Consider the following 24,165-nt stretch of genomic DNA (forward strand, 5'->3'; position numbering starts at 1 on the left):
CAACAAGAAATGCTTAGAATTTTTGAGGATAGAAGTATCCAATAGTTAATAACAAAAAATGTTGTCACTATAGACTCCTGCCAACATATAGTTTATTTAATAATCTGTCACAGTCAGTGTTACAATCTATACTACCTACATCTATGTAGTGATGGACCTTTGCTTCCAGCATTCCTATCCAATATCCAAAATAAGTTTAAGATAGACATTTGGATGGTAGCTAATGGGCTTAGAGGACTACTATGGAAACGTGGAGTCTTTTCACTTTAGGACAGTATTGTGAATTCAGATTGGTGATGACTGAATGGCATTACCATTAGGTGGCTCTTTAGTGGCCTGCGTGACCAAAGTGGTGGTTTTGATCTGCTGCCAAGAGAGCAACTGTCCACAGCTCACCGCCCTTTATTATGGATGGCACCCTTCTTTGTCTTAACCCAAACAGAAGGGATAGCAGTGTGGAAAATGAACTTAACAACCTGCTCCTTGGTAGCAACACTCCCTCAAAGTCAGGAGTGGAGAAACGCCTGTTGCTGCCGGTATGCTGCAGACCGAGCACCCCAGTGTCCAGGCTCCTGAACCTGGCTCAGTCTTATTGCATTGGACTCCCTCATTTGAAATGTAAAACGTTCAAGAGCTGGCTACAGCCTGTGCTGGAATGTGTTAACTTTAGTTACTTTTGGCAAGAGCTCTACATTCAGAATCAAAGGCAGGATTTTCCCTGAAAACATTGAAAGTGTGTCTACTGATGGCAATGAAAAGGGTGGTTGGTTTTTTTTTTACATCCCTTCCCCCATGAAAGGGCAGGTGGGTGAACTACTGTGGAAGGGAATGGTGCCTGGAAGAAATCCTACCTGGGGCATTGTCAGTTCCTCCCCTCCTGGTGGTTCAGAGCAGCGGTAAACTGGTGGTTTCAAACAGGAGAGCTGGCTCAAATATGAAGGTTAGCATAGGTCAGGCCTTTTCTGGCCTTCTGTCCCTCTGGTGTGTGTGTGAGATAGAGAACAGAAACAATGAGAATTTTGTGCTTGGTTACCTCTGTGCCACCCAGTGTGGGTCTTTAGAGGGGCAGTGCAACTCAGCATTTAATCCAACTCAGCACTTGGACAGGCAACTCGGCTCTATCTAGTACTGTGTTTTACTCCTTCACTTGCAGAAGAGTCTTTTTGCAGCTGCTAGGAGCTGGTACACCTCATTGAATTCAGTACAGCTATAGCAATTTTAAGTCATGGGGCCATTCTGAGGTCCCAGCTCTGTAAAGTGTAGGGTACAATGCACAAAAATGGCAGGTAAATGATGTCTAGTTACCAAAATCGAACATCTCTGTCAGACAAGGTAATCGTGTTTTGAAATGAAGGTGCAGAATTACAGCCTTATTGCGGAAGCCAGTCCAAGATCTCACCTGTAACAGGTGACACTAGAGCTGTGCAGGTGACATAGAAATTACCCCAAAGTGGCTCAGCACCAGAGCAGAATATCATCATCCCTATGGTCCCACAATGAAGTGTTTCTCACACCATGAAGGCTTCTAGAAAATATTTATTGGCATGCTAATGGTGGGGTTTGTAATCTTTTCAAAAGGGGCTAATAGTTCTGTCAACTTTATGACTTTTTCTTTGTTGTGTAAAACAGCCCATCCCATTATGATGCAAACGATAGATCCTGGGTTTTAACCTCTGAAGCTACTTCATCTGGGTGCTTGGATTTTTTTATTGTCCTTCACTGAGCTGCACTTTCAGGCTATTTAGGGTAGGATTTTTCAGGCTTAGTTTAATTTAAAAAAAAACAAAAAACAAACAAAACAAAACAAAACAAAAAACCCACACACAACCAAAAAACCAACCCCCCAAACCCAACACCCCCCCAAACAACAAAAAAAAGCCAAAACAAAATACCCCCCAAACAAAAACAAATCCTCCCCCCCCAAAACCAACAAAAAAAGACCACCACACAGACCCAAAAAAAACCAGTCGGCTTGATTTTTTTTTTTACCACATTATAACATTACAAGTTGTTGACTCCCATTGACTTGAATAATACCAATGTAACTTTAGTGCAGTAGCAGAGACTCAGGGTCTGTATGACATAAAACATTTTTGTTATCAGATAACTGATGTGATAGCAGAAAAAACACATGATCATAGGTGAAACCTGCAAAAGGCTCATTATCTGGGCCTTCAAGGCAGATGCATGTGAGCAAGCCAGTGTGAATTTTTTATTATGTTATGCTTTCTGGTTTATCTACTCTTGCTTAAAATATGTTTAGATGATCATTTCAGTTGAAATGATCCAATTTCAATTTCCATTTCTCTTCAGAACATTGCAGCACAACCCCATAAATTTTGATGGCTAATTTTTGCTTTTGTTGAATTAAAAATTAAAATACCGAAATGACTTGGGAGTCTAAATCTCATTTTCACCCTGTTTTTAAAAAACAAAAAAAAAGTTTTCTCTGTGAATGAACACAGTTGAATGAGCTAAGCAATGCATTTCCATCCTTGATGGCAAGATCTTTTATTTCTTTACCATCACTATTGTTCAGAGTTCCTAATTCCCTTTAAGGGCATCCATCCTCATGGACTGCTTCAGCTCCTAGGGGATCCTGTTATGTTACCACACTTGATTATGTGGTCATTGTAGAGTGGCTTTCGGAGGTAACATTTCTTTGACCAATATTGCCTCAACTGTTATTCATCCAGTCGCACCTGAAGGGGTATAATCAGGTCCATGCTTTTTTCCTGCTGCAATGCAAAATAAATGTGCTTTGCTCATGCCACTGCCTGATTTTACAATAGGCAAATCATGTAACACATAATCAGCTGCTGTGTCTAAATGCAGTAGGTGAGATTGAGATCTGAGGGGCAGTGAGAAATGACTAGCACAGTGGCTTTTTGACATGTTGTGACATTATAACTAATGGTCACTGATCAGCTGCTGATTTTTTGCAGTATCAAGACTGCATTTAACCAGGTGTTAAACCTCTATTCAAAATTATGAATCCAGACCTCAGCAGGCTGGAGAAGGGTGCCAGCTGAAACTTCTTGAAGTTCAACAAAGCAAATGCAAAGCCCTGCAAATGATAACAGATCAACACCTTGCAACAGTGCAGACTGGGTGATGACTGGATAGAAGGCAGCTTTGAAGAAAAGGACTTAGAGGTCCTAGGGGACAAGTTGAACATGAGTCATAATGTGCTCTTGTCTTGATGGAGGCTAGCTGTGTACTGGACTGTGTTAGTAAGTGCATAGGAAGCAGTTTGAGGGGAGCAATTTTTTTCCCTCTCTTCTGCACTCAAGACACTGCCTTTGGAGTACTGTCTCCAGTTTGGGGCTTTTCAGTACACAAAAGTCATTGATAAACTAGAGGGACTTCAGTGGAGGATGAAAAAGATGATTAGGAGACTGGAGCATGCAACACATGGAGAGGCTCAAAGAGCTGGTTTGAAGTCTGAAAAAGAGATGGCTAAAGGGGAGCCTAGTTAAGCCTAGTTACTGTCTTCAACTACTAATGGGGGACTGTGCAGAAGACAGTGCCAGACTCTTTTTGGAGGTAATAGAATGAGGTAATGGACACAAGTGACAGTGAAGGAAATTCCATCTAGATAGAAGGAAATTTGCACAATGAGGTTAGTGAAACACTGGAAGAGATGGAGGAATACCCTTGGTTGTAGACACTCAAAAATCCACTAGTTGAGAACCTGAGATACTTCATCTAACCTCACAGTTAGATGTAACTTTGCAGTAACTCTTGTTTTGAGCAGAGGCATGGACCAGATGCCTTTCCAAGGTTTCTTCCAACCTAAATTATTCTGTGATTCTATCTGTCATAAAATTGACAGGAACACCGATTCTTCTGACAATTAGTATCTCCCTTCTACATTGCCTCTTGCCATTGTCTTTAAATCTGGTAATTTTGTTAATTTTTCAGATGATTAAGGTGCTCAAAGCCAAGCCACTTTGAATAAATTATATGCATCCCTTTTTGGGCCTAACAAAGGTACAGACCTTGGAAAAGTACCACTGTTAAAACTTGGCTCTTCCATGCTGTAATGAACACTTACCCAGCGTACTTACTTCAGTGATCTGCTATGCCTAAGCAGTACTTGGCAAGCAGAGGGACTTCAAGTTACATGGTTTCATCGTTCCAGTTCAGCTTTATTAGTATAGTTAAGCCAGTGTACACTATGGCATTGCAACTTTCCTCTGAAGAAAAATCTTTAGACTCTGTGCTTTGAATGGATTTATGGGACAAGACTGTTAATATCCCTGAAATTTTAAGCATGATCAGGGCCTAATTCTGTTGTTCTGATTTTTAGAAAAAGCAGCTTGATTTAATGTAATTTATTTTCAAACCATATGACCATATTGCTGGTCATTCCCTCAATTTGCATTACTCATTATGGATTTATCTGATTAGAAAAGCAGAGAAGTTTGTTACTACACTAGCGTTATACCTGTAAGCCTGATGAATGCTCCCTGCTTATGGGACTCAACTCTTTAAGTGTATAACAAATATTGCAAATGTCTGAATGTCTATGTGGGCACATGTGGACATAACTATGCGGAGTGAGAAGAAACAATCCCTCAGAAACATGAAGGTCCATTAGACCGATCTTTCTGTAGTTTATTTCAATTAACATTCTAATATTCCAATCTCTTTATATTAGGTACTGAGATCTTGACTGTGGAATACATACTGTAAAAGGCCATCTTCAGAGCTGATATATAGCTTGCCTGCTCCACGGCACTTCAAATATTACACTAAATCATGTTCTTTTTTGTGTTGCAGAACCTGGGAAGAAGGGAAAGTTCTGATTTTTGATGACTCTTTCGAACATGAAGTATGGCAGGATGCTGAAACTTACCGCCTGATATTCATTGTGGATGTGTGGCACCCTGAGCTAACAGCACAAGAGAGACGCACCCTTCCTGCTATTTAAGGGGTGCCTTCTGATGTGCGGAGCAGAGGAGCTTTAATCCCTTTGGAGTATGCAGATAGGATTAATTTATCCAGCATACGAAGAATGCAAGTATTGTAAGGGTTAGAAGAGATAAGGACAACATTCTGCAATCACGGAGGACTTCATTTAAAAAAAGGAAAAAAAGAAGGAAAAAAAAAAAGCCATGTTCTGTTTCATACTGATACAGCACTGATATGTATTGTTTTTCTGGCTGCAAGTTTGAAAATACAAATATTGTCAGCCAAAGAGCAATAGGTCTGGATTTTCAAACTGAGGAATGTGCAGATGTTTTTGCTATGCCTGTATTATGGGTACAAAACCAGTCAATACCATCTTCAGGCACAAGATTTGTGATTCTACATCTGGGAAGTACTTCCTAAGCTTTTATCTGGGAAGCAACATGTAAGATATTTACAAACATATGCACACAACCAACTTTGAAAATCAGTATGCAGTTGTAATGTTAGCTGCTTTAGGCATAGAACATGTCCCTATGGTATCAACTGTAGATAATGTGAATGGGTTATGTGTGTTTTGTATTTTTTTTCTACTTGAGTAACTGTATTTTTCTAGCATAATTATGAACAAATCTTCTTTAATCAACCACTATTTTTAAAAAAAACAGTATATATATAAGTGCATCTCTAGCTATCAGCAGAAGGAAAACACTATATATTAACAGATTTCATTTTTGCCAAGTGTGGCCTTCTCTTGCCTTCCTGGAAATGCAAACAGAAACTTGCATAATTAGCTGCTTAGTGAAGCTTTGTTCTTCTAAAACAACATAGTTTTCTTAGTTAGCAGGCAACCTTCAGTTTGATAATGTGATTTTTGGAAGATGTTGAGCAAATGTGACATCTGTAGGCTAGGATCTTAAAGTGCTTGACAGTCCTTAGGATTATGTGATGAACTGCTGTTTCTCCTATCGTTACAAAAGCTTGTGTTGTGATATCCATTTTCTACCCAGCAAGAGTCCGGGGCACCTCCTTCCAGGGACTCTTTCTAGGCTGCCCTTGGATGGTCATTCAACAGAAAAAAAATATATGAAGAATTTCTTGTACTTTGGGCAGAAGGACAACGTCTAACTTGGTTTCCTGCCAGAATGCAGAGCAGACAAAGAGCTTCAGGTTATTAACTTGTATTAACTTCTGCTGCGAGCATCCTACTGAGGGCTAGAATGCTCCTTTAATTGACCTAACGGTGTTTTCCTTGTCTTGAAATGTATGGCATAATGCTGAAGTAGTCTTATCCCAGTACTGTTTACAGTATGCTTTGTATTTGCCATGCAGAATTTACTATATGGTATAAAGACCTATTTTCAAGAAAGAAAACTGGTTGGATATTTAAGCAGTTCACTGGTCTTTTGGGTCTGTACTGTTTAATGGGAGATGGAGGGTGCCAGGCCCTCCACTGTTAACTTCTAAGAACACTAACGGGAAAGGAAGGCCTGAGGTTGCAGTGGTGATGTTTATGGCTGGCTGTTACCTACTGGCCTGTAAAACCAGTTGGGTGTGGATAGGTGTGCAAGGATGCTCAGGGTTGTCAAGAGCATTGGCATCATTACGGAGGGTTGTGAGAGACAAACACTAAGCAAGGAGACACTGAGGTTGCTCGGTCTCCACAGCTTTGGCTTTGTTGTCCAAATGACACTGAACAGTCATGTCATTTGTTTAATGTTCAGTGGTTTTGTGCTGCAGAGACCACATCATGGTACCTAAGTATCATGACCAGAATGCCATGTTTGCTGAAGCAAAACACAGATAAGAGCTTTGCATTCCCATAAACCGAATGCTTTTCAGATTTTGTATTTTACTAGGTAATTAAATCTTGTAATGCCATGTAACACATGGTGATTGCACCGTAAATTAGTGTAACCAGTTTCTGGAGGTGTGCACTTTAATTTCCTTTTTGACTATTAAACTGATAAACCTTCTCTCATCAAGAGTCAGTTTTAGACAGCTATGATAATTAAGCTTTAATGTATTGTCCATAGCAAAAATAACACTGAGACTATACACAATATACAAGAAAGTAACACTTGTCAGTTAATCATCATGAAAAGTGAAGACTTATGTTTCATGCTTAAGAAAATATAAAAATAGTTTTGGAGAGTTTTAGGAGAATCATGTGCAAAACTGGAAATAAAGTACTTGTTATGGGGGGGGGAGGGGGTCATAGTAAAAAACTGTTTTAAATCTCCTGGTAGTTGTTAAGTCAGAGGCTATAGTTTGTATCTCTGTAAAGTGATCAAGCAGTACAAATTATAAACTATTCTGTAAAATAAAGACATAATTTATAAGAAGAAATCAAGTACTGTTGAAACCAAAATTTGTGGTTTAGGAATATTTTTATTAATGTTGCATTTTAGTTTCTATAGCTCAGAGTAAATACTAAAGGAGTGGTAAAAACTTTGGAGCTTTATTTCTAAAAATCCATGCCATCCTTCAGATTGTTTCATTGTTCCTTTGAAGGCTCATACTTTATCCTTTCCTATTCTGACTGGCAAATAAATAAAATTGGCAAATAGATAAAAGTAATCTACCCAAGATGTGTGTGTGCCAGAGTAGCAGTGTTTATTAAATTGTTAGTGACATATTGGCCGTTTAAAATCTTAAGTGCCTTGAATATGACAAGGTGTATTATGAATAGCTCCTGCAGCTCTGAAGTGAATCTACTCTGTGCCCGTCTGTCAAGGAGCTGAGAGCATATCTTTTTGTTAGGTACAGTTGCTGGATTAGCTATATACATGGAGAGGATAGATAGATAGATCAAACTACAAAAATTACGCAGTGAGTAAGTGGTATATTATTTTAGGTATTCCTTCTTTGCCAACCAGTATTTCATCTTGAAAAAGTTTTTCAACATTGGAAATGCCAATGGAAGAAGTGAATGGAAATGTTTTTTAAATGGAGAACAATTGCAATTTATTTACAGAGGGAAATGACAGAGAAGGGTGATACAATCTCCTGTTTGTAAGGCAGTACGTACTCGGCACAATGTTAGGAGGTCGATTCCTTCCTGCCTGTAGTTACCTTGCTTGCAAGCACAGAGTCTGTATAAGATCCTACAGTTAAATACAGGCATCATACAGTTAGAGACAAGGCAACATATGTATTTATTCATGTCACAGCTAAAGAGAATAAATAATTCTAATCTTCTACGAGGTTTAATCCTCAAGGACTAGATTTCAGTGATATTTGCACTTCTTGGGCAGAACAAGTCCCACTTGAATGAACAATGATTGTAACAGGTCATCACAAAGATTCAGTGGCAGTGGAGGTAAGTGTATTAACAGAGAAAAATTGTAAACCAAAGTATTCCTTCATTAATGCTGTAGTATAATAGCCAATGTCTGTCTTTTTTTGTCTGTTTGTTTTTTTACTTTCTGTTTTAAGTAAATTCTCTGTGACAAATGCAAATGTCTGCAAGTCTTTGGGAGCCCAGGGAAGGGAAGGGAGCTGTGTGCTGTTAGCAGGAGTTGACATCCTAGTCTTCTGGTAATGCCAGGGGAAGGGGAATGGAAGAAATCCCAAAGATAAATGGGCTCAGTTGTCTTATTTGTTTAATGTTCCTGCAAGCTTCTGCTTCTTTTTCTGACTCCTGTGTTGCCTTGCTGGGACCACCCATGCCTTAAAGACCCGCTTTCTATCATGGAGGCCAGGCTTTGTATCAGTGACATGCTGCTGCAGAAGGTTAGTCTGAATGAGGCTATTCTGTACAAATACTACCGGGTAAATCCCAGGTGTGTTGATAGGATCTGGCAGGATGTTCTTTCTGCCCTGTGAAGGCATAAAATGTTGTTGTAGATAAAGGCTGTATTTTGTGACTCCATCTGTTAGGGCTGACCGTGTCCAGTTGAACTATATCATCGCTTCAGTGTATCACTTAGGAATTCAGTGGATGTTCCAGAGGCACCTTAAAATCTCGTGTGCCCATTATCATCTCATTTTATATATGTGGTTTACACTGCTACCTTTGATATGTTGTTGCCAACCGCTTGTTCTAGTAAATTGTCAAAGTATGGCAATTTAATTGAAGACTAAAAGTGTGTACAGTGGTTGTAACCATTTTAGGAAATAAAGTCACTGCACATGCAATTTGATAACGATTTTTTCTTTTATTTCTTAATCCAGTTTCCATTTCAATGAAGGGATGGGACTCTCTTTGTTGTTAGAGCAAAGAGAGAAATAAACTGATCTTTGGCATTTCAGTTCTTCTGTTCTTCCACATTTCCTTCTAGCAGAAGCTGGTACTGAATAATTAATTCTAAGTTTTCCTTTTTCATTTTAACCATGGCCCGCATCTGCAATCAGCATACCGTTCTGGCTACACCTTTGACTGCAGGAGGGAAGGGGGTAAATGGCTCTGCAGAGCTTTCATTTCCAGTTGTGACCTAAATGAAACAATCTGGATTGAACCATTAATCACTGGTGAATGTGTCAATGGGTGTCCCTAGCACCCCCCCTTCACGCGCACACACATGCACATACACACAGCTAATAGGCTCCCGAGTCGCCTGTGGAAAAACACATCGTTAAAATTAAATAATTGCATTTCAAATTGTGTGCATCTGCTGCCCACACAGCACATTCCAGTTAGCTGACAGTTTTATAAGGGCTTCAAAAGTTAAGAATAATTTTTGCTAGATACTGAAATAAGTGACCCCCTATAAGCAGCATGGATGAGGCAGTCACAAAGTCTCGTGTTGAATGGCATTATGCTGGCACTGATTTTTCTTTTTTTTCTTAATGCAAAATCCTCCTGTAAAACTTGAGCAATAGATGCTGCTATTTCTGCCCTCTGAGCTGGACTAAACTGCTAATTACAGTGCAAAGTTAGATGCAGTTTTTTAAAACACATTTAACCTTTGCTTCTATAAAACCAAGCATCCCTGCTGGAGGCTTCAAGGGAAACTTCTACTGACACACCCTGGTTTCTTTAAACAGCGAATGCAGTCCCATCATTTCCAATATTTTAATGTCGTAAGTCAAAAAAAAAAAAAAAAGAAAGAAATTCTTTGTATATGGACAGACTCCTGCATCAATAGAAATTTCTCAGTTTTTGTTCAGCGTTGGCCACATGGACGGATAGCTGGTGGTGGTTGTTACTTGCTCAGGAAACATGAAGGACTTGTTCTCAAGCAAAATGTGCGCGCGCATGTGTGTGTGTGTGTGCGGCGTGCTCTGCGGGTTTCTGGTACGGTGGAAGTCTGTTAATGTATCTGTCTGTGTTGGGCGTGTGGGAGCTCAGTCCAGAGCCAGCAGTGGCTGGGTGTTCTCGCTTTCCCCCTGGTCTTCGTGTTTCAGCGTGCCGGCTTCCACCACAGACTGGGACCTGAAAGCAAGAAGACACGCATGCTAGCAAAGGCTGCTGCAAGAGCACTCACCTTCCTGGAGTCCTTTTGCTTCATTTTATGATTTTTGCTTTTGTCCTTTTTCAACTTTATGGCTTCTTATTTCTTTTCTGTGGAATGCATAAGGAATTTGAGAAGCATTCCTTTGAATATGAACAGAAATGTGACTCACGGCACGTCTCAAATGCTGTCAAAGGATTTAGCACTTAGCTACTCTCCGTAATGCTGGATGCACTCAGCAACTTAAAGGCCTGATCCTGAGATACCATGACATCTGTTGGTCCTTAATGTCTTCCTGGGCAAAACTGCTTCTGCAACTGCTTACTGCAATACTTTGCATAAGCAAAGTCATTTGTACAAGCGCTTGCAGGAGAGAGTCTCAGCATATGCTTGTTACAAATCTCAAGAAAGACAAGTAGATAAATAACATTTTACTGATGTAGGAGTTTAAGGGGCAGAAGTTTCATGAGTTTTACCCAAGATCAATAAAGGAGCCAGAATTAAAATGACAACGAAGGAGCTTCTGGTGTGCCCAGTCCTGCAATTTATCTTTATCTCCTTGTCTACACCTCTGAAGGAGAACTTTATTCAGGGCTAGTCCATTTTAAATTAATTTCTGTCTTCAAGGTGGGAAGCGCAGTTTATCCTTTGCTGCTAATGGACAAAAAAACCTCAACACATAAAAAATGAGTGAACACTAGAGAAAGTGGAGCATCATGATTTCTTGCAGTGACAAAAGCTGAATGGGCTTAAACTAGTGGGAATATTCAAGACTATCACATTTTCTGAGGTCTGCGTGCTCCAGTGTTTGCTCACTGAGCTATGAAAGGAGGAACTGATGAGTTTATTGTTACAGAGATTTGTTATCCTCCGTTTTCTCTGGTTTGGGCTAGGAGTTGTCTCCCAGTTTGGAGTGGGCAACGAGCTTTAGAGCAAAATCACTCTGCAAATTGGGAACTTTTAAAAAGGGAACTTTTTCAAAGGTAGGCGTAGAATCATCCAGCCCAGGCATTTGCATAGTGCCTAGTATCATTTGAAAGAGCCAGCTTTCTCATGGATAGCTTTTAGAATTAGGGGTAGCTCTCATTCCCTACAGGATGTGTTTGTAGTTCCCAGTTGTTCATTATGGTAACCTCAATTTAAGCTTTAGCTATTTCAAGAGGTTAGATATCACTTCTCTTTTGATAAGAATCATTAATAACTTGCATCCTTTGGTACTGCAGTACTTGATCAGGACTGAATACCGTGACTGTGAATAACTTGTATGATTATTTTTCTTCTGCCTGGAGCTTTCATTAAAGCATAACAAAAATTTGTTATTAAAAAAAAATCTCCAAAGAGAGATAACAAAAACTGGATGCTCAATGGGAAGATTTTATGCCAAAATCTTCAAAGAAAATATGTTTGCCCAAATGTTTTTACTGTGTATTTTTTACAGTAATGTGATATGCATAATGTTTATGACTACATTTTAATATAGAAAAGCAGCTGATTCAGGAGATTATGCAAAATGACAATTTACATACTTCTACTATGTGCCAGCAAAAACTAATCATGTGGCTTTGAAAGTGATACAGAATGGATTCAAATCGCAACATCAACAGGTTTTTATTTTCTTTTCTGGACTACCAGATTAAATTATTATGAAATAGTACCTGATTAATACTTGTCACCAATGTATTGTTTCTGTCTGGCCCGCTGCCCTACAATGAATATAAGAAGTTGCAGATTCATTGCAGCATTTGCCAGCATACAGCGGAAAGTTTCTGCTCTAAGTTAAATGTGAAAACTCTCATAATTTTGCCTTTTGTAATCACTGCTGATTATCTCTGCTCTCAACTCATTACACAAAAAAAAAAAATTCTTGCATCTGTAACAGCAAGATACCAGTTTCTCCCCTGTACTGGTACTCAGATGCCCACCAGGTTGGGAGCAACATAATCCCAAACTCTGTATGCAGGTCCCATGCTGCTCCTCTTCACAGAGAGCCCAAAGAGCATCAAGTAAATGCGTTGCAGCCCACCTGACCTCCAAATTCAAGATGCCAAATGATTCAAATGCTATGCCCAGCCCTTCTGAATAACATGAAGAGGGATCCAGCTGAGATTTTAGTATCTGCCAAGCTCTGCACCAACAATCTCTTTTCCTTGTCTGCTAGAAGCTGCTTAGCCCCCTATCCTAAAATAAGCAGTTCAGACATCTGTCTGAAGGGCACAGTAGTGATTTGAACAGCCATCTCTATTTTCCAAGATACCACAATAAAGGACTTGCTATTGTGTTTGGATTTCCATTTCCAAATGCATCACTTTTTCATTTGCTGAAAAATGTTTCCAGTTTTGTTTTTAACTTAAATTTTAAGTAGGAGAAAGAGAAAATTACTCAATTCTCAACAAGATTCTAAAATATTTTTTTCATATTCTTAATTTATGGTAAATATTAAAAATGTAGATGCTCAGAAAAGAATTTTGGAAATATATATCAATGCAGCTCACAATCTAATGTAATAACTCAGTGTGAGAGAGATGTTTTACTGGCCTAGAACATCCTCAAATGTGTATTCTACAGCTATACTTTATTTAATGACAGAGAAAAGATGATTTGCAATAGGCCAGCATTGTAGAAAGCATTTTCAACTGACCGGTAACTATATTTTGTGGCTGTAGCAATTAACATAAGACAAATAATACTATTTGAAAGAATGCACCCTGTATGTTGGTTTCATCTTGCTTTTGTGTATCTGTGAATATGAACACATATTCACATTGTGTATCTGTGAATATGAACACATATTCAGTTCAAGGAAAGCAGTCGTATTCTAGGTATGTGTAAGTTTACACAATATTTAAGGGGTTTTGTATGCTGACTCTAGTATTGAACCTAGGACTAAGACTAGTTTCTATTTTAAAATTACTGTTACCTGCATTAACATTTTCTTCAGAGGACATTACAATCACATTTCAAGTTTTTAAGTAGAATCTGATCATGGTTCTTGAAAGGTGCTTGGGTATCTAACTCCACCTTAATCTCCTATTGAAAAATAAATGGAAATGAAAAGTACCTTTGCCCTGAGTAGTTCTCGTAATTTCCAACCATCTTTCAATTAAAAACACCAAAATACCCTCTTGCACAACAGTTTAAGCCATTTTGATGTAAAATGGTAAATAAGCAGTACAGAACTTTCCTTGTTTGCCAAGCTCAGTTTAAGCTTTGTCCCTGTAAATGCTGTGGATGCTGTTCTGTCCCCTGTGGCAAGCAGAAGTTTGTGGCACCAGACAAAAGCATTTTTATTTTGTTGCCTTTGCATATCAATGTGTACAAATACCTGATGGGGTTGAGTAGAGAACATGAAGCCAGACTCTTCTCAGTGATACCCAGTGACAGGAGAAAAGGCAGTGGGCACAAATTGAAATTCAGGAACTTCCATTTTAACATAAGAAAAAATGTTTTTACTGGGGGAATGGAAAAACACTGGAACAAGTTGCCCAGAGAGGTTGTGGAGTCTTCATGCTTAGAGATATTGAAAATCCATCCGGATGCAGTCCTGGGCAACCTGCTCTGAGCAGAGCGTTGGGTAGATCTCCAGAGGTCCTTCTTCAACCTTTTTGTGATTCTGTGCCCACAGAAATACCAGTTTTTCTGAACCATCTGAATTCACGTTTCTCCATCCTGACAGGGCAATGATTTTCTTTCCAAGCTCATAATGCCCTTGGCGTGTCAACTTTGACAGTGTGGATGACATTCAGCTGCTAAACGTAGATACCTGCAGCCATTTAAGGCACCTTAGGGTATCCAAGACAACCTTCCATGGCTGACTGTTATGACCCAGGATTTATAGGAGACTTATAGAGGACTCATGTCCTTCTGGAATAACAGATGGAAGCCAAGAGAACATCACAGTGCCTAAAATCATACAAGGTGCCTATAAATAGGCAGAAGAGCCTCACCTGTGCTGTTGTTTCTGCAGGACGAATGCAACTAGTTTGTAATGTTCAAGACATGTCCAAGTCATTTTGACCTGGGCCAGATATGAACTAATCATCTAAGCAGGAAATAGTAATTGCATTGGCCTTCTCCTCATATCACTACAGTTTAGTCAGTTGTGCTGTGATTCGTCTCACCATCAGACATCAATGGCCACTCTGTGCTATAAATGGCATTGTCAGAGTGCAATTCATCTGGCCTGTTCTAAACATATGAATCATGGGTTACCTACATTCAGGTCCCTGTTCTGATGAGTTCCCATCTGTTAACACCAAGGGGAACAAGTTCCACAATTTAGGAGGCAGTGTTTTCTATATATTATAGCCATGACTGCCTCACACTGTATTACCTTCAATACTCACCAGAAATAAGGCAGATGTCCTGCGTGTGCTGCAACTTTGGAGTTATAAATGAGTATATTTGAATTCAAAGCCTTCTGGCTTTCTTGCTTTCTCAGCTAAAAATTCTCAGTAGCCAGTTTGGAAGATGCTTGGGTGTGGGGTATCTGGCTGAGTTAAATTTTAAACACAGGTAGACAATTGTACCACACAGATAAGATCACTGTGTAAGGCCCTGAGCTGGCAGACCCCATGCAGGTCTGTCTTTAACATGATACATGTGGGAGACTTAGCTCCTGTAAAAGTACAACGTGATCACCATGGGCTGGGAACTAAGTCTGAAGTAATTAACAGACAAGTCAATGCCCATAGACTTTTCTAGGCTAGTTTCCAAGGCTAGATAACCGTGCTTAGGAGAGCAAAATGAAAATGGAAAGAAAAATGAATTCTTAGTCTCACTTCTGAAGCCTAGCTACCATTTGAGTGTGCTCCATTTAAAGCATCAATCAAACCCCCCATGGTTGTTTTACTGTTCAGCAAGAATATTTGGAAGTCTGGAAAATCAACACTATCCAGCTGTTTCTCCAGCAGGTCAGCCATAAATTTCAAATGACAGCACTGCATAGGTATGTACATCAATATCTAAGAGAGCAGATGGCTTTATGTGTGTGTGGTCATTTTAATGCAACTATCTCAAATTCAGTCAAAAACCACGTAAGAAGACTGGATGCAGGCCTTCTTGCACTGATTTCAGAAGGCTCTTGTCAGAGTACAGCTGGAGTGAATCAGCTCACAGGAACTGAAGCCTCTTGGGTATCAGTTTTGTTTCCCATAAAAAATAAAATACCTAAATCCTGCACTGAGCTAGCAGTAACTGCCAGCATATCATGGCATGCTTGCCTTAAAAGACATCTTTCAGTTCTCTGATCCCTCATTTTATGCTTTTCATCACAGCAATGCTGATGTGCTGCAGCCCACAGGAGCAAGGACATATTACATTTGTGCTGGGCTTCCTTTGGAGGGTTTTGTGGAGGAAGAAGGAGGGTGGCATGTTTTTTTCCCCAAGTGCAAGAGGCTTCAAGCTCTCGGAGTGACACCCTGCAGCCAGTCAATCAGATCACATCATGTGTCTCTATTCATCTACTTCTCACCTCCCATCTGCTCATTTCCCTCTAATTCCCTTTCCATTTCACCACCTCAGGGCTGTTCATCTCCCAATTATTCATTCCCTTTACAGAACATAATAAGCATTTTTTTAAAATCACACCCCTGACTTTTTGTATCGAAAAGGTCTGAGGGGCATTTCTTTCTCTGCCCTCCTCCCTCCCCATCAGGCTGCAGAGGAGGGTGCAGCACCCCAGAGTGTGCTCTGCAACATACCTCAAGAATATGTCTTCATCAGGTGCGAAAAACAAGGATTTTTTCCCTGGTATTACAGAAACTATTCAGATGTGCAGCTGTGAAGTAATTGTCGTAAAATGTACTCTTTTAGTATTTAAAGCATTTGAAAATGAAATGCATGGGCAAGGCATCTTGAAAGACATGTATGCTCCCGCAGGTGGTGCAAGCAGATGCAGGCAAGCTCTGCTCAGCGGTGCACAACTCCAGCACAGAAGCTGTGAAGTGTGGCTCTCTGCCCAGGCTAATAAGCCCTGCTGAAATCTCTCGCTAATGCAACTCTACAGCTTCTGCACTTGTGCTGCCTCACAGCTCTGCAGTAAGACAGCGCATCCTTGTGCTGCGGAGACCTGCCCGGAGGGGCAGCTTTGATACACCAACTGCAGCATTTCAAAGAGATGAAGCAGCATCTGTGTCTAGGGGCACAGCTGAGCTGGTTAAGCGATCCACCGATGTGGTGAGTCAGGGGGTAAAACAGCATGAAAACTCTGGCTTAACCTTTCTGTCAGCCCAGTGCTTAGCCCACAGGACAATGGTGACAAGCTGCTGTGTTTCCCAAACAGGAGCTGGCTTTGTGGCCACGGTGGCAGCAGTGACCATCTTTCTGCCTGATGGCTAGCACATCCTAGGGAAAGGTCTCTGAGTAGTCTTGGCACATCAAAGCCAGGGACAACCGTGGCCCAAATCTGTGCTTAACTGCATGTGCGAAGAAGTCTCTGTGACTGCATCTACACCACTAAAGAGGTGACTGCCACAGAGTGACCCCCAGCACGAGACTCCTTGTCCTCCCTGTGCCTGCCAGCAATCTTCATGCCCCTGCTCTCCCGGCAGCTGGCCCCAGCTACTTCTCCCCACCGCAAACCCTGGGCACAGCTCACTGCAGGGTCTGCACCAAAGGGCCGTAAGGATGACACTGTGCTGCTTTTGGCTCTAACCATGGCCCGGCTGGCTGTGCACCCTGTCCCAGCACATCCCTTAGCCCCACACCCCAGGGGGTGCAGCGCATACCCCTTGGCATGTGCTGTAAAAACAGTTCTCCGGTGGGCTATGGCACAACTCTCAGCTTACTGCAGACACTCTGAACTGCGAAAACATACAGAAATTCTTAAGTATTTGGCATAGCACATACAGCCTTACACCTTACGGCCACTGGGACCCAGAGGAGAGCAAGAGCCAGGGGCTATGCAGGGCAAATGCAGCCAGGCTCCTCTAGCAGAGGCTATCCCCAAGCAATACAGACAGGAGTTGGTCTGTGCCACCAACCCTGGAATTAAGATGCACACCTTGGTCTTTTTTTGATTTATCAGTGTTGGTGTGCCTGATATCTCCTGCTCTTAAGTGCTTCTGACTTTCTGTGCCAAGATCTTGCCTCGGTCACATCCTAAGTCCAGGGCAGGGGAAAGGCGTGGGTGAGAGCTTGTCCTTTCCGTTTCCTTTCTCTGCTATAAACTGACTCCTCCACAGTTCCTGGAAGACCCTTAAGCCCCTGGGGTGCAATAAGTGACCCATCAAAAGGTAAGCCTAGTCATGAGGCCAAATAGAGACAACACTACAGCAGCAGTCAGCACTAATTTACAGCAGATTCAGTGAGACTGCGCAGAATATGAGATCCAAACAAAAGAAATTCAGGCTAAGTAATGAAGAAAATAATTTATATTATATCCAAACAAAAGAAATACAGGCCAAGTAATGAAGAAAATTTCCTTCTCCCACTTTATGAATATTACGCAAACACAGACGCGCACTCCTGTCATCAGCATTCAAGCTTTTCGTGCTCATCCCCATTTCCTTGCACACCAAGTGCTCTTCCTAGCCCAACACCTGCCAGTCCCTTTGCTCAGGCACTCCAGTGCTTTATCACTGCCTCGTCCTTCAGCCTGCCTTTTTTGGTCCCATCCCAGTAACCCCAGTTCCCAGTATCCCAACCAGGTTTGCCACTGAATCATAGTCTCTTTACTTCTGCGTGGCAATAACAGGGAAGACGCAGCCTCAAGAGCAAAGGGTGTCAGTCTTCTTACTCCCCTGCCCTACATCCGAAGTTTCCTGTTCTTAGCGAGAACAGCACTGCAGCATGAAAGCAACCTGCAGATGTACTATTTAGGCTGGAAAGTCACACACTGCCACAGCAGGCAAAGCCAAAATGTAGGTTGTGAGAGCAGCAGCCACTTGGCCGGGAACGTGGGGGCATTGTGACCCCCGCATCGCGCCCCAGCCCCGGGAACACACTTTGTTCTTTCTTGGAGAGCTCTTTCCTCCTTCAGTGCTCAGGGTAGATAGTGCCCAGCTAATAAGTGGCTTTCTTCTAGTGGTTCAGCATGTGGCTCTGTGACACATTTGCTGCATATTATTCCAAGCCTGCTCTGAAGATAGCCTTTGTTAATTCCCTCCTGAGCTTTTCTGTGGAGTTCATCAACACAGTAGTTGTGTGCCTCTTAAATGTTAATTCATTTACTGCCATAGCACTACTGTGGGGTTTGTTTTTTTTTTTTTCATTTCCATTTTGCATGAGGAGAGCAGAAGCACAGTGAGATTAGGGTCCAAGTATTCCTCTAACATGGGGTGCCCATTTCCCAGAGCTGAGAGTCTGATTTTGCAGAGCGCTCAGCATTACATGGCAGCTTGTGTGTTCAAAGCACATGTCCCATTGATTTCTGTTGCAGGTGAGTGCTGAGTATTTCTGGAAATTAGACCCCAGAGTTTATAGCTTGGCAGGCTGAAAATAAGCAACGTGCAATCTGACCATCTGTGTGAAGTTTGGTTTAAGCGATTTGCCACGCCAACGCAGGGGCTCGGGGAGAGAGACAGAGCAGGATCTGCTTCTCCAGGACTGCACCCAACAGGCTTAACCAAAGGATCATTCCTGGTCTCCATCAGCCCTCTCCCTAAGCATCCCCATTTGCTTGCCCACCAAGTGGGCTTCCTAGCCCAGCTGCTTCCAGTCCTTTATGCCTGCCTCATCTTTCAGCCCGCCCTGGGGCTCCCATCCCAGTGACCCCAGTTCCCAGTATCCCAGCTGGATTCACTGCTGAATCCTCATCTCTCAAATTCTCCTGCCAACAGCGGGGAGGATGCAGCTCCGAGAGCACGAGGTGTCAGTCTTCCAAATCCCAGCTCCATGTCTTGCTTCAGCCTGGCCTAGTGCAGGGAAAGTTGTGATCACAAGTAAAAATTGTAATTACGAAAGCCCTCTGCACCCCACAGCCTAGACAGGAGATGCGTGTTGTGAACATTGAACCATCAACTCAAGCTGAACAAGTTTATTTATGCTGGGAGGCCAAGGTAAAGCATGAGGCAATCCTTGGGGTCATTAAATGCTAAAATTAAATATGTTTCTGCAAAGCATGTGTGAATTGCCTTTTCAAAGGCTTGTAACTCAGCCAGATGTAGGTGGATTTTTTCACAGGGCAGCAAAAGACATAAGCAGTGTAAAACCATTTGTTTTATTAAGTGTCATGTCTCTAATCTAAACTACTAAACTACTAAACTTTTGGCAAATTTATAGCCAGCTGAAGACATAATTTACAATGCAGTATTTTAGGCAGCCTGAACAGCACTGGTTCTGCCATTCCCACCTCCAGCCTGCATTTGTGCACCCATGCACTGGTCACTGCTAATTGAGTGCTGTAAGCAGATGAAAACCATGCTGTCAATGCCCTCTAGAGATCAACCGATTTCCTGCCTTGCCCCAGGGGACCCCCAGCACCAAGCTACCCGTCCCTCCTTGGTTCAGCTGTGGCTTTGCGACTCTGATCCCCTCCTTGGCTTCTCTCGCTTCTGAGGATATTCTGCACCATCTCCCCTGTACCCTCCCTGGGACCTGCTAATGTGCCAGATCCACCGGCTCCTTTCCATTTCTCTCTGATGTATTAGCAGAATTCCGGTCAAAAGCTATAAAACTGTTCAACAGCTAATAATCTATGTTGCTAGATAATGCATACATTATGTGATATGCATGTCCCTGGGACACCTGCTTTACTATCAAGACATGCCTCATTCATAATCTGCGTATGGGGGAAGCGTTTCCACAGAAGCATTCAGAAATTCTCTCTCGTTTGAAATAATTAATAATAAAATAGTGAATATAACTCTTGCGCCATAGGTTCACATCTTATAGAGGTACTTTAACCGAAAGCTTACATGAAGTCTTTCCCTTTTTTCCCCAGAACATGTGGAAATACACCCCAGCTACAAGCAGAGCAACACAGGTGCCATCCATGGGTAGTGAGAAGTTTTCACACATTTTCATACCGATTTTTATTTGCTGGTATTTTACTATTTCTGCAATAAATTGGTGATGACTGTGAACCGACATAAAACATGACCCATAAAAGCAGAAACATATGGCAAAGGAACATTAAGGTCACACCAAGGATAACAACTAGAAAGGTCTGCCTTGCACAGCCCAGCTGGGCATATGGAGGAACCAGTCTGAATAAATAAAACCCTTACATATGTCACCCCCACGAATGGCCCCTTTTGGATCTAAAACTGTTCCAGTTGGCGTTAGTGTCTACCAGTTGTGATACCCTTCTTTCTGGGAGCAGGATCCCATTTCTGAGAACCAACAATTAGTTTCAGCAACAAGTTCATTTGAAGATCAGTCCTTGTGAAAATGCACGCATCAGGAGGCAATAATGGCAAACCCTAATCTGTACTTTGAAATCCTTTCATTCTAATCTAGGACATAAAAATCCACATGCTCTGACTCAACAACGTGGGGCAATGCATTCCAACAGTTTTTTTCGCTGCATTTTCAAAATGCCTAATACAGGGACTTTTGATGAACGACTAGGCAGGTCATCACATCTTTAGGTGCTCAAGTTTCTACTTCACAGCAGGAAAATTTAATGGTGTCTTGATGCACGAATTGTACACTTTCAAAATTAGCGTGCTTGTCCCTACTTTAAAAGTTTTACTTTAAAAGTTTTACCCTAACTCTGAATTTCCTGAGTCTCTAATGAGCTTGACTTGGTGACGGTAGTGCTCTTGCAATCCATATTATCCTAAGAATAATTTTTAACACCAAATTTGATTAAAGTTATCCTAAATTAAACTTTGATTAAATAAATCTGATTCAAAAACACAGGTTGTTTAGTCGGAATATATATGTAGCTGTTAGGTAAAATTTCTTTTCTCTGCAGGGCAATTTTAAATTGCACTAGGTTTTCAGACCTGTTTGCACTGGCAGCAGGTTAAAAGCGAGCGCTCTTTTGATGCCTGGGAGTGAGAAGGAACAGTCATCTCCCAGGCTGTGCTTGGTGACTGCGCAGGGAACAAGCAAAGGCAGAGAACAGTCTTTGTCACTTGGACTGAAGATCAAGCTCAGACATCAAGAAGTGACCCAGATGCAGCTGCAGAAAGGCAGATCTTGTAAAGAAAAGCAAGTCACAGGGAGGCAACGTGCTACTGCAGGTTACTTGCTGCTGCTGGACCCAAGCGTAAGAGTAGGGTGACACTGGGGAAAAGGGAAACTCTTCAAAGAACTGAGCTCCTTCACATGTTCCCCAGTCACTGAATCCATCTCTCCAAATGGGGATGCTCGCTCACTGCGGTTACGTACCCAAATAAATACAGGCATGCTTCTCCCACTGTGGCCAGCCAAAAGACTATGCCCTACTGGCACAGTTGAGAGCAGTCTCTTGACTCTTTAACTGCTAGGCTTAACCATCCACCATAACTATTCATTATACTGCACACCCAGATAAAACCTCCAGCTGTTCCCAAAAACAACAGCTTATCAACAAAATCCAGCATGAGTGCCGCAGGCAAATGCTTGGCTTTTGTGTTAGCTCCCTGTTGACTAAAGCAACCTAAGGCCCCTTTCTGACCATCAGGGCTCACAGAAGGTTTGGCCACAGCTGAAAGGGAGGTGATTTTCTTCCCTGGGCTCCGAATTTTCACACCATTTACATTGCTCTCAAATCCCACAGCTCGTAAGTGAGAGGCTCCCTGTGTGGATGCAGACCCTTCAGAAGAGATGGCCCAAGACAGGGGAAGCGTCTGTTGCCATTGCTGCTCCCAGGATTATCAAATGGATGTGGCCAAACTCTCAGATTGAACTGACTTTGCTATTACTGTATTAATGCTGGTTTGCATGTTTATTACCTTGCCCATTTCAAACTTCACTGAGCTGAATCTTAATAAACAGATATATTCTGAATGGATTTTTGTTATTGTTGCTTTTTTTTTTTTTTTTCCCCTGGCTATTAAGACTCATTATGTGGAGTCATCAGCTGTTCTGCTTTGTTTCCCATCTGTTCATACAGTACTTGGGTTCTGGGATTTTTCCCAGGGTGTGAGATAATACTGCAGATGGGAGTGCAATTTCCACTGTTTTGATTTTGCCCCAGTGGGGCTTCGTGTGGCCACTGGTGGGAAAATGACAATTGCAATGGTTTTGATTAAAGATTTTCCATATTATAGAAACTTGTCAAATCTCAAGATTTTCAAGATCATGTTGCTAACTAGAGTTAGTGGCAGTTTTTTTCTAAGAGGATTTTCAATCCTTTCCCCATCTACAACTTCTTCATTCTCTGAAGTAAACAAGGACTCTTTTTTCAGAACAAATCTTGTGCAATTTCAAGTCACAGAAAAAACCACCCCTGCCTGTGGTTGGGGAGAAGATAATGTTCTGGTCCCATTGCTGTTAAGGGGAGCAGAAATCGGAACCTAATGAGACTCTGAGGGGCAAATCTAGTCTCCTGTGACCACTGGTAGCCACCTTATATCAGACTTTTCACTTGTGTATCAGTTAGGTTGTCATACTGACAAGCTGTTTCAGTAACTCACTCCTCTGATGCCTAGCAAACCTACTCTTCTAATTTGCAGCCAAGGTATACTTTGGCCAGCTTATATCCACTTGATCTCCTGCCTAAGTTGTCCCTTTTTTCAAATACCTGTTCTGTCTCCCCAGTTTTTATTCCCTCTTGTATTTGTAGAGAACAAACATATCCATTTCAACCTTTGCTCTGTGAGGCTGAACAAACCACTATTTTCCATAGATTCTTGCTGGAAAAATATGCTCTCCGCTCTCCTCACCCTCCTCACAACTCTCAGGTGACCTTGTTTCAATTTATGTGCATCTGCCCTGGTGACAGGAGCCAAAGCACTGCTGTCAGTCCTGAAGAAAACGTACGGGCACGTACCTGCTCCAGCCTCACTTGCTTCTGTTGCTGCTTCGTGCCATATTTTCTTCTGGTCTGCATTTTAAGACTTATTTTAATTTCCAGGTGATGACTTCAGTTTGATCTCTGGCACATCTTGAAAATGCCCTCTTTCTCCCCCTCTGCATTCATTTTCTAACACAGATTAAGTGGCTACAAAAGTATTATTTTTGTCAGTTATTCTCTGATTCCATTTCCTGGCATTTTTCTGCCAGATCTATAATTCCTATCTTGATTTCTCAGCATCTCTGCTACTAAAATTGCTAGACACTATATTTGGAGTAGGTTGTGCCCAGGGTGAGCTTCTGTCTAGGTGTAGGATGGCAGTACTACGTTTCACAGAGGCATTTCTCTGTGGTCACAGTGCAAGACTCCAAGCTATTCTAGCAGCTTTGAGCTCCAAGATTAAGAAAGCTTTAACACAGCACTGGCCCAGTGGCAGCTGTAGCGAGGATGTGCTTGTATGGCTTTACAGCAAGTGGCTGCAGAGCCAGGAGGGGCAACCTGCAACCCTGCACCTTGTCACACAGCGGGACAGTGCTCCAGGGCGGGGGGAACAACCACGGTCCCCCCAGCCTCTGGGGTAAATCCACCTCTAATAAGCACTGCCTTCCCCTGCAGCTAATTACTGGGCAGGTAAACCTGCAGTGATATCTGGGAAGTCAGAGAGGAGAAGACCCATAATTTTTCAGCAAAGCTTTTCATCCTTAAATTACAGAAACCCAAGAGGGCTCAGTCTCCATATATTTACCCCTTTCAGAGGAACATAAGTGCTAAAGAAAAGGTCAGCCACATTTTTTTTTGTTAAACCCAACATTTCAGCATATAAACACTTACAAAATTACTATGTTTACTCAAGAGTTTAAAGATTTTTACTCTGTGAGTGGAGAAGGGGAGGACAGATTTTTAATGAAACTGCAAAATTGCTTTAATAAGGGAAAAAATGATAGGGCAATTGTGAGGGAATTATATTTA

General features: G+C 41.7%; 2 protein-coding genes across 16 annotated transcripts in view; one reads left to right on the forward strand and one right to left on the reverse strand.

Moving 5' to 3' along the window:
• The window catches only part of ASPH (aspartate beta-hydroxylase), a 117,785-nt gene extending 108,723 nt beyond the window's left edge, over positions 1 to 9,062 (forward strand). For all 15 annotated transcript variants that reach the window (XM_087752574.1, XM_087752521.1, XM_087752529.1 and 12 more), the window contains one exon: positions 4,786 to 9,062. In XM_087752574.1, the coding sequence (XP_087608700.1) occupies positions 4,786 to 4,936 (151 nt within the window). In that variant the 3' untranslated portion in view covers positions 4,937 to 9,062. The remainder of the gene's footprint in view (positions 1 to 4,785) is intronic.
• Positions 9,055 to 24,165, reverse strand: part of CLVS1 (clavesin 1) — a 106,223-nt gene continuing 91,112 nt past the window's right edge. Inside the window, exon 6 of the mRNA XM_087752672.1 lies at positions 9,055 to 10,291. Within this exon, the coding sequence (XP_087608798.1) occupies positions 10,204 to 10,291 (88 nt within the window). The 3' untranslated portion in view covers positions 9,055 to 10,203. The remainder of the gene's footprint in view (positions 10,292 to 24,165) is intronic.

The sequence above is a fragment of the Nipponia nippon genome, unplaced genomic scaffold (assembly GCF_047370975.1).
Source record: "Nipponia nippon isolate SJK-2023a ecotype South Korea unplaced genomic scaffold, ASM4737097v1 scaffold_1, whole genome shotgun sequence".
NCBI classification, from domain to species: domain Eukaryota; kingdom Metazoa; phylum Chordata; class Aves; order Pelecaniformes; family Threskiornithidae; genus Nipponia; species Nipponia nippon.